Source organism: Conger conger, chromosome 5 (assembly GCF_963514075.1).
Source record: "Conger conger chromosome 5, fConCon1.1, whole genome shotgun sequence".
Classification (NCBI taxonomy): Eukaryota; Metazoa; Chordata; class Actinopteri; order Anguilliformes; family Congridae; genus Conger; species Conger conger.
The window spans coordinates 16,919,122-16,930,560 of NC_083764.1; the positions used below are offsets into that span (position 1 = coordinate 16,919,122).

General features: G+C 42.3%; 1 protein-coding gene across 1 annotated transcript; it reads right to left on the reverse strand.

Annotated features, from left to right (window-relative positions):
- Positions 1-1,265: 1,265 nt before the first annotated feature.
- LOC133129354 (5-hydroxytryptamine receptor 1E) lies at positions 1,266-3,001 on the reverse strand. The gene is given in 1 exon segment (XM_061243373.1): positions 1,266-3,001. A coding segment is annotated over 1 exon segment (1,161 nt). The 3' UTR covers positions 1,266-1,840.
- Between the last annotated feature and the right edge of the window lie 8,438 nt (positions 3,002-11,439).

Here is an 11,439-nt window from a genome sequence, read left to right on the forward strand (position 1 = left end):
TATATCCCAAATATATCAATGATTCTCCAAATGTGTTCTCTAACCTTGTAATAAATTAAAGGAAAAGACTGATGGCTGTCATCTTTGCCAGTGGTGTTTGCCGAAATTGTTAAACAATGGGTTAAACAAGGGGTGCCAATAATTTTTGGGGAAATACATTTTATATTTGAAAAATGTAAGACTTTGGTTGATTTGATTAGTCTACAGCACCTTTTGTGCAATACTTCTGGAGCCCACTGTATATCCATTCCTCTACATTGCCTAACTTTCTAGAAGTTTCTCTGGCTAGAAGTGACAGGTATATGAGAGCAACTCCATCAGACAATGCATGGAGCATGTTATGATGTCACACCAGGGATTAATTAATAATAATAATAATAATAATAATAATAATAATAATAATAATAAATTGCATTTATATAAGCACTTCCCCGATGGTACAATCATTACATTTCATATGAAAGGCAGATATGAAAATATGCAATATGGAATAAAATATGTTAATTATTTTCCAAAAACCTCCAACAACCATTGTTCACAAACATAATGAAATATAAGTTAACAAGAAATTGACTGATGAGGTTTTGTTTGGTTACCTTGGTTTTCTACATTGAATTCAATGGGCAGCAAGCTCTTTTGCCCTCAAAATGCAGCGTAAATGCTAGTTTCCTGATACTTCTTAGGCTTCACTGCCTGGGCCCTCGCCAATGTTCTTTTGACCATAGAGAAGATCGCCCCCTACTGGTTCACTTCCACTTAGTTTCCCCAGGAGATCTCCCAGCCAAGCCCACACTTCATCAGCCATTTGGCAGGAGCTAAATGCATGGATTAGGGAGTAATTGCTCATGCAAGGATATTTTTCCCAAGATGTCATGACTTATCCACACGTTTCCCAGATGAACACATATGATATTATGGATGGAAACTTGTGGGTAAATGTAAATGATTTGGTAGATGCACTTGAGCAACCTTGCCATTAGCTTCTATGATTTTAATGCCAGATTTGGTTCAACAATTTACATGAATTCCAATAAATGAATCACGTTTGATTACTCATGGGTTGTTCGAGTGATTAATCAGAGACACATCAAATTTTGTTTCGGTGACCAATGTTGTGATGAAATTTCATTATATGGATTACAGCTGAAGAGGAACGGAGAGAGACTGAGTCATTAAAGACAATGTAAACATGAAGGTTTTGCATGTATAATAGTCTTGCCATTTTTTAGTATAGCTGTTTTTTGCATTAAGGAGGTTTTTGAACATTATGCAAATGCTTTCATTAACTTTATTTTCACAATTGTAAAAAATCATACAAAGAGATATATTAAGCTAACTGGCAGAGTACACGTTATTATAACTGACTAAAAGTATATGAATTATGAGCCAGATTTTAATGGTTATCAGAACCATTAGCATGACCCCTTCCTGTTATCCACTAAAGCAATGTAGAGGCAATTCATATGATTTCCTGTTAAAAGCAACATCTTGTGGCATTAATAAGCTACACCAGAACTCAGAAATTTCACACATTTGATGTAATGTTTTTAATCGGATGCATTTGTAACTGTGTGTTTGTGTGTTTGTAAAAAGAAAAAATGTTGTTGAGCTCAATGCAGAATACTTTCCTGACTGTTAAGAGCTGCATTCACGTGTCACCCTGCAGAAAGAACAGTTTTTGCTTTTTTCTAGAAAGAAAAAAGAAAGCTCGGTCTATGAAAATATTGAGTAGAATGCAGCTGCATACGTCCATTATCAACTGCCAACTGTCCAGAGTCTCACCACAGTTTCCCAGCAGATCTAAATGTGCTCCTTACCCTTGAACAGTTTCTTAAAAGATCTACATGTGCTCCTTACACTTGAACAGTTTCTTAAACGCGGACTTGAAGTCCTCATTGAAGCTGGTGTAGAGCAGGGGGTTGATGAGCGAGTTGATGTAGCCCAGCCAGGTGAGGAGGTCGGACACGGGGGGCGGCGGGTGCAGGAGGCGCAGCCCCACCAGGAGCTCCTTGATGAAGAAGGGCAGCCAGCACAGCACGAAGGCCCCCAGGATCAGCCCCAGCACCCGGGCCGCCTTCCGCTCGCGGGCCGAGCAGATCTGGCTCTTCTCGCAGGCCCCCTCCGGGTCGCCCTCCAGGGAGAGGCGGCGGGCGGCCGCGTTGAGCCGGTCAAACTCCAGGGCGTGGTCGGAGGTGGACATGCACGTGTGCGCCACCCGGCAGTGGCCGTGGCCCATCGAGTTCTGGCTGTCGGTGCTTCGGCTGCTCAGATGGCGGCTGGAGCCCCTCTTCTGGTACAGCGTCTTGGCCGTGCTGTAGATCCGGTAGTACAGGATGAGGATGAGGCTCATGGGGATGTAGAAGGCCCCGAAGGTGGAGTAGACGGTGTAGCCAATGTGGTCGTGCTCGATGACGCAGCGGGCGTGGCTCCCGGGGCTGCGGCTCCTCCTCCAGAAGAGGGGCGGGACGGAGATGAAGACGGACAGGGCCCAGACGGCGGCCACCATGACGGCGGCCCTCCGGGCGGTCCTCTTGGGGGCGTACTCGATGGCATTGGTGATGGCCCAGTAGCGGTCCAGCGCGATCACGCACAGGTGCAGGATGGAGCAGGTGCAGCAGGTCATGTCCAGGCTCAGCCAGGCCTCGCACACCACCCACCCCAGCGACCACGACCCCCGGGCGATGTACAGGATGCTGAGGGGCATCACCAGCACGGCCACCAGGAAGTCCGTGACGGCCAGGGAGCAGATGAGGTAGTTGGCAGGCAGGTGCAGCTTCCTGGTGGTGCAGATGGCTGTGATGACTCCCACGTTCACCAGGGTGGTGAGGAGGGTCAGCACTGCGAGAAAGACCACCACAACCATCCTCTCAGTTACTGGACTGGCCCTGAGCCTCTCTCCTGGGTCCCTTGTGCAATTTGTGATGTTTGGGGCCCCGAAGCTGGCCCTCAGGAGCTCCTCTATCTCAGCCTCCATTTCCATCACAGGCAGGCTTCAGTGCATCCTTCATATGTAGCTCTCATGTGGCCAGGGGACATGCAAGCATTGTCGCTGTCAGCCTTTCCTGGAAGGGAAAAATGAACAAGCCTTATATGATACTGACAAAACATTCACAATGCCAACAATAAACGCAACCACATATTCGAAAACATACAGGCATATTGACACTCATTGATCACTTTATTAGGTAGACCTGTATACCAGCTTGTTAATGCAAATATTGAATCAGCCAATCATGTGGCAGCAACTAAATACATGAACGCATGCAGACATGGTCAAGAAGTTCAGCAATTTTTCAGAACAAATGACAGAATGGGGAAGAAATGTGATATGTTGGTGCCAGACAGGATGGCTCAGGAGTATCTCAGAAACTGCTGATCTCCTGGGATTTTCATGCACAACAGTCTCTAGGGTTTGCAGAGAATGGTGCAACAAACTAAAAACATCCAGTGAGAGAGGACCAGACAGGTCAACGCTGACAGGAAGGTGACAGTAACGCAAATAACCACACATTACAACAGTGGTATGCAAAAGAACATCTCTGAACACACAATGCATGAAACCTTTAAGTGGATAGGCTACAGCAGCTAATTAATACAGCAGCTAATAGTCTAATTAAAATACCTAATAAACTACTCACTGAGTGTACATGCTTTAGTTATCTCTGAACATCACCATACAGATAGGAAGCCCATTGCTGTTTGGCTGAAAGCCTTACTTTTGAACAGCCAAGACACTTTGACCAACCCAACAGCAAGCTGATTGCGTCACCTTCATAAAGTCAATTACATTGCACTACATTGCATGGGCAATTGAATAGGCCAAGGATGTTTTAAAACACTGTTTGAGGAAGGCCCAGAAAACACACCCATGTTTTTAACTTTATACTGATATAACAGACCCATCAGCGAGGCTTGAAATTTCTTCAATGCTGATCCACACTGGTGATGTGCCTCCATGCAGAATGAGGCAGAAAATCCAAGAAGGGATCTGTCAGTGAGTAGCAGCTCCCCTAGAGACTGGGCCCTGATCTCAGTGCGGTGGTTTTGCACGCTTTAAACTTCACATACAGAAGCAGACTCTCTCTCTCTCTCTCTCTCTCTCTCTCTCTGTCTCTCTCTCTCTGTCATTCTCTCTCTGTCTCTCTCTGTCTCTCTCTCTGTCTCCCTCTTTCTCTCTCTCTTTACCCCTCTCTCCCTGTCTCTCTCTCTTTACCCCCCTCTCTCCCTGTCTCTCTCTCTTTGCCCCCCCCTCTCTCTCTCTCTCTCTGCATCTCTCTCTCTCTCTCTGTCTTTCTCTCTCTGTCTCTCTCTCTGTCTCCCTCTCTTTTCTCTCTCTTTACCCCTCTCTCCCTGTCTCTCTCTCTTTACCCCCCTCTCTCTCTCTCTCTCTGCATCTCTCTCTCTCTCTCTCTCTCTCTCTCTCTCTCTCTCTCTCTCTCTCTCTCTCTCTCTCTCTCTCTCTCTCTCTCTCTCTCTCTCAGTTATCTCCCAGGCACTCTTAAAAAACACGAAACTGCACAGCCTGCCATAACCGGAGTGACAGCTAGTTGCCTAAAGCTACTTTCTGCTGTATTTATTAATGACTGTTTGTTGTCTGGTAATCTTACGATAATGAATTTCAAAACACATCCAGATTCCTAAAATGTTACATTCAAAGTTAAGGCCAAAACCAAAGTGGGGAAATATAATTGATATACTGTTAATATATGCAGATTGGCATATTTATAGGCTTGCAGTAGGGTCAGTTAGTGAAGGAATTCTCCAAAAGACCAGGCTTCACCTTATTGTAGGGTTATGTATGAGCCATGCCATGAACTGACTGGCTTCACCCTGCCAGGAGTAGGGTGGGTTACCAGGGCTCCATGGTTACCACTGCATTAGTTCCTCCTCACAACATCCAGGCAGCCACAGGCCAGCAGTCATAATTAGCAATAGATGAATTCCCCTCCTTCAAGTTTTTCTGTATTACAGAGATCTATAATTAATCCCAGTGTGTCGAAGTGCCTTCATTCATTAAATTGGCAGTTGGGGAAGAAAAAATGGAATGAGAAAAGATGCATTTGATAGCTTCCTTTTAAATCTTGTTTAAAACATCTTGTTTTGGAGATTGTCTGGTGGGCAGACAAAGAATGGGTATTCTTGAGCGCTGCTAATGTAATAGTAATCATATCATCATGTTGTTTTTGGCACAAGGGGCAATGTTTCATGACATGAATGGAACTTTAGTGCTGAAAATAACCCTTTGTACTCTAACAGAGGCTTAATCACTCAAATGAAAGAAAAGTGGCTCATTGACATTACTACAGTTTTTTTGTTTTTATAATTTGACTGTTTTTCTTCAGCTTTGTCCTTAACGAATGCTGAGTGGTATTTGTAGCACTCTCTGGTCACACTGGTGCTTGCAGCATCCTTCATGATGTATAATATGGGGGGATTATTAGCTCAGGAGGTAAGAGCAGTCATCTGGCAGTTGGAGAGTTGCCGGTGTCAAAGTGTACCTGAGCAAGACACTTAACCCCCAATTGCTCCTGACGAGCTGGTTTGTGCCTTGCATGGCAGCCAATCGCTGTTGGTGTGTGAGTGTGCGTGAATGGAACGCATCAATTGTACAGCGCTTTGGATAAAGGCACCAATTACCATTTACCATTCATAATACAACAGATACAGCAATGACAACCCAGGTCTGCCTTGTCAATAAAGCACAGCTAGGTTTAGTTTGGCATGGTTCCACCAGAGGAAAATGGTTACTCTGATTCAAAGATCAAATTGAGTAATAATAGCACTGCAAAGAAAAGTGTGAATGTCTCATTATGCCAGGAGAATAAATACTTCAGTCTTTGCCCTGAACAATACAGGGTAATTGGTTTTCATCCTGATGCAAAGACACCACAAGGCTTTAAACATCAAACAGCAAAAAACAAAAAAGCCCACAAAAAATCACGCACGCTCATGGAGATAAGGTTCAAGTGAATTGCTAATGCACCATACAACCACCACAACACAACATGTGACACATCTAAAGAGAGGCAATGTTTGCTTTCCTGTCACATATGGTTGTAGGAATAACCTACGCTTGAAAAGCAGCTGTCATCATAGTCACAGTCCACTGCGGTTCCCATTGCTTTCACACTGCAGGCTAAGTCAATAACCACAGAGTACAGGTGACCATGTCAGAGGCAGTGTTCAAGTCTGGCATCAGGGGCAGCTGCTTACAAACATACAGCTGTACTTGGAGATACTGTCAGAAGAAAAGCTACCAATTGTCTGCTCAGCCGATATTCAATTAAGATATTATAAGGCATTAAAACCAATATATGTCCCACACGAAAATAAAGTTCAGCTCAGTGAATATTTTTGCATCACCAAACAGTTCTCATGATAAGTGAGCTTGTATCAAGTTCAGGAAGCTCATAATCCAGTAACATTTTGTCATATTTCTGTCATGTTTAGTCTCCTTCTCTTTCGACTGGAAGAAATTGCTCATTATACCACTAGGTGGCAGCAGAGGTAAAATCAATTATTTTCTCTCTCGCACACGCAGAGCGCGCACACGCTTGCATGAGTTTATGTGACCAGATCCATTAGCATACATACTGCTATTTTTGGTCTCAGGAGCATATATTCTAGCGTATTAACTTTGCCATCATAGCTACACACAAAATGTGCCCAGGGCATTTTAAGATGACATGTTAAGTTGTCACTCTTTGTTACGACCATCTGTTCACCAGGTTATACATCTTCAGGACATCTAGCTGTTGCTTTTGAATCGTGACAACATTGCGATTATTGTGACTCAACAGTGGCTCAATGCCAGTCTCAGATAAGATTGTGGGATGCAAATTCTTGCCAAATAAAATGACAATTTTGACATTTGACAATATTTTAATTAAATAATATCTTTAAAAAACATAGTTTCTTGCAATACTTTACTTGCTTTAAAGGAATAGGAGTCTAATATTGTGCAAGTCATGTAAGGTCAAAATGTCTACATATTGACAGATTCAAATGACAAGAAACACTTCAGCGATGAAAATAACTGCCACTGTGTTTACTTCAAAGGTATACTTTCTTTGTTTTTGTTGCTAAAGCAATTCAGCACATTTGAAGCAATAAAACAAAGACCACAAGCCTACAAATTAGAGCACGGCGATGTTATTATACGCAGCGATATGCATCATTGGCCTGTTTACGACCCGTATACAACATTCAGCTTTATGAATAATCAATTAATTCATGCCCTATACTTTTCATATAGTTTGAACAACACACATTCAGCAGTCAGATAATTAAAGAGTGGTTTGAACGATTTGGCACAGAGACACGGTTCTTGTAATAAGGCACGCTTGAACAAAGGAAGCATGAGAAGTCATTGCACAAAGACATATTGAATGTCATCAATGGATAGATGACTCACTGCAATATTTCTCAATGCACATTGCAAAGTACAGAACGGAGGTGTGTGAGTCCAGGGTCATCAGCTTCACACGACTGTTTTAAAACATTGAGCCTTTTTTCTCACTGGCAAGGCCTCAGCATATCAATGCAAGATTATTTGGCAGAGTAAATTGTTTTTATGACCGATGATTTCTCCGCAACTCATTTGTGCATTACTGTAAGGTTTTGTTTTCAGTCTTGGCTCCTTAAGTGAGAAAGCTCACAGACTTTAGCCTAATCACTTGTAAATACCTTCCTTTATTAAAGAGCATCCTGTGTGAAAAAATAACAAACACAACCACATGTTACATGCAACGCCTATGTTTGGAACCACAGATTAAAAGTATCCCCGGTTAATCCAGAGATTTTGGATCTACGTATAATTTGAGTTCTGAGGGAATTGGAAATGGATGACTCTAGTTATTTTAGCATGTTCTTCATCTGTTGCTTGGAGGTTTGTTTGGGCTGGAGGTGTTGGTGGGTGTATGGAGTCTGGGTCAGGCACTGGCTGCACACACATCTGCATTACATTTCATGGCCTGTTGTCTGTTCCCGCCTTCAGGCGTGAATCATCACAGACAAGCACAACCCACTTCATACTTTATTATTCATAACAATAGCAAGAGGGGGATGATCTCAAATCTCCCACAAAATTTGCTCTTTAAGTTCATTTAATCAACTCCATGCTGTTTCTTGATAGCTTCTTTTCAGCCCCCAGAGTATACCCATGTTCAAGAGACAGCAAAATCCTCAGGAAAATACTGGAATAATTCCGGGGACGAATTCCAAGGGTAATGTGAAGGAAATTACAGAAAGTTAAGAAATCTTAAATTTTTGACAGGATAGATAACTTCCCTTTGAATTTCAACAGATTGATGTTTGTGTTAGTGGTGCATATATGATATGTTCTCTGCAAATAAACCGGTGAAATGTCTGTTCTCATCTGTTACTGATGCTCAACATGACATTTCAAAATGGAAAACATCAAACTATTATACCTATAAATAAAAAGCAACCAAAAAATAGAATATAATTAAGAATCATTTCATACAATTTCTGAACAAATATGAACAAAGGAACCACAGCAACAAACTACTGTTTACTAACTAAACCACATGCTAAGAATAGAACATTACTGACATTAAATTCACACATTAAAGAGTTCACTGTGTCTTCTGACCGCTGTGTCTCTCATGCAAGGGTGCTAACCATTAGGGTAGGATGTGCTCCATACCAGAAACATCGCTTGTTAGACTATATCATTAGCTGACCATGACCCTGGGTCTACAGCACTGGGAAAAAAATAGGCTTCAGGCAACTGAGACTTTGATTTTGCAGACTTCAGTCCCTGAAGGTTCCAGGGGTTACACATTCATTAACATCCCCAGCTCCTAGCCCAGTACCCAAAGCCCTGTATACGTGACCTGGATAGTTCAGTGTCGTATATTGCCGAATATAGTCCACAGTATAAATAGTATAAAGCCACTCTGGATCCTCGCTGCATGTTCTGTAAACCACTGGTGTTATTCAGTCAATAGTCAATTATGGTCCAGCAATGTCAGAGCACAGTTCTGCCACATGCCAATGCCTGGACTGGAAAGGACAAATTGGCCCTACAGTAGATTACCTATTAGCATTGGCAAACAGTCAGGTGCACCGAGTGAATGTGGGACTACAAGTCAGCAGTCGACATTGGCCAGAGATTGCTATATTAGAAGAGCCCATCAATTAGTCATAGGTTGCTTGCCAATGAGCAAAACTCAAAAAGAGCCAGTTTGGATGATTTTTCTTAGGCCTTTACTGGTGGTCAGTGTTGGAGCATTCTTTCTGGCTCTTTGGGATGCCAATAAACAAATATATATCAGGTTATAAAATAAAATAAATTCATTTGTGAAATTAATCTATTACAGTTTATAAGTGCTCATTTATTGTGTGAAATGAAAAGTGAATTTGGTGTCTGGTATGTGTAATGAAATGGGGAAAATATTTTCTGATAGGACAAATGCAGGCATGCCACTGATGCTCGGGTGCAATGAGACAAGAATCCAACCACCTGTACTTGGATAACCTTCGAGCTAATTATGTACTGTTCTGTGGGATTGCTGGCCAGTTGGCACTGGCGGTCATCGACTGATAGTGGACCATGGAGTGCCTTACTACACCGAAACACATGGCATCATCATGACAAGCCCTCAGCAGCCATTACGTTTTTAGTGTGAAAGTTCAATGACATTGTTTCTGCTTTTCTTTGTCAGAATTTGTGCATAGACACTGAACTGAAATTACGATGTCAATTTTTCACAAATGTATTTATGGATCTGAATCGATTGCACCATGATTTTTAAAGATCTTTTTTTCTCGAAAGAAGATGAGATATGGTTGTCTCAAAATGTCTTAAATGTCTGCCACAAAAACACTGAAATCATCTGACTCTTCAATCTCGAGATCTTCAACTTTTCTTACTGTGGCAGCTGACGCCCACAGTGGATGGCCTTGTCAGTGCTGAAACCAGAGATCATGACTCAATCAATCAGTGTATATACGTATAAAAATCACTTTGCACTGTATGCATTTAGCCTGCTTACACACATATAGTCAAGTGCCCCCAAAACATGTGGAAGACAAGGGGTCTTCAATTCACCAATGTATCAGCAAACTTGGATTTCAAGTTTGTGGCCAGGTAGTGCGGGTCTTTCATGTGGAGCTTCATAACACTTGACCGTCTCCGGTGTGTAGAGACATAGTGACGCATCTGAATGACTATACTCTTGAATTAAATACTGAATTGAATACTCTTGAACTATACAATGTTCTGGTACGATTCTTCAACTGTATATTTTGAAACCCGAATTTAAGGACTATAAACACGGGCAGAGGGTGAGTCAACATGTCAGTGAGCCTTTTTCAAAGATAGGAAGGGATGTAAAATGGTCTTATGACAATTTTTTAACACAAAAATCTTACCTATTTTACTTTTAACAAAGAGGAATGCTGACGGTTGATTCTATTTTTCAGGAATTTGGATATCGCATTTCAAAATTCAGCAAACAAGGCTGTTACTCTGCAAACAAACCTGTCATTTTACTCAAAACAAATTACCCTCAAAGACTGGAATCCGTGTCGGACATGTTGTGCTATAATGAAACTGCATAGTGTACAGTCCTGTTGTAATTGGCTCCTGTTGCTGTACCGGTTCTGGCTTACTTATCCCAGCACCTGTTGGCTCTCACAGTCATTGGCCTGCATCACTGAGACCCCTTGGTGTGGCTGGCTATGTTCACTGTGTTTGTTGCAGTCCCTTGCCCGTATCACCGTGAAACACTTTGGCATCATTGGCTGGACTCACTGTGCTGAGTGGCATAATGGTGTTAAATCTTGCTGTCATTGGCTGGGCTCACTGTGTTGGGTTTTGCTGACATTGGCCTGCATCACCGTGAAATCCTGGTGTCATTACCTGGGTTCAGCTTCTCGTGGCTTAAGTCACCCTGCTGGGTTTCACTGTCATTTGTTCCTCTTGCAATCTGCCATTTCAATGTCATGGCAATGACAGAGACTCAATATCAGCCTTAATGATATAAAGGACCCTATCTTTTGCATTGAAAGTATGCTATTGCCTTTGTTGAATTCAGCCCTGTCATTATTTCAACATTGGTCAACAGCTCAAATACTGACCAGAACTCCTAAACAGGGTAATGAATAAGGCGGAGTGTTAGACTTCCTAGTGTTAAATGGTCTACTTTAAAACTTCTCTATCCTATCTATTTAGCCCTCAGAGTGTTTTATACCTAACTTTTATACCAACAATTTTTCCTCAAACTCCTCTTCCTGACCATGTGACAAACCCACTTCAGACTGCACATTAGCCCACTTCAGACTGCACACGAAACCTACTACAGTCTGAAGACAAACCCACTGTGAACATAGCCACTGTAGAATGTAGGAATGACCACTATAGACAGCAAACATGTCCAGTGCAGCCTGCGTGCATGCCCCCAGGAAATTGCA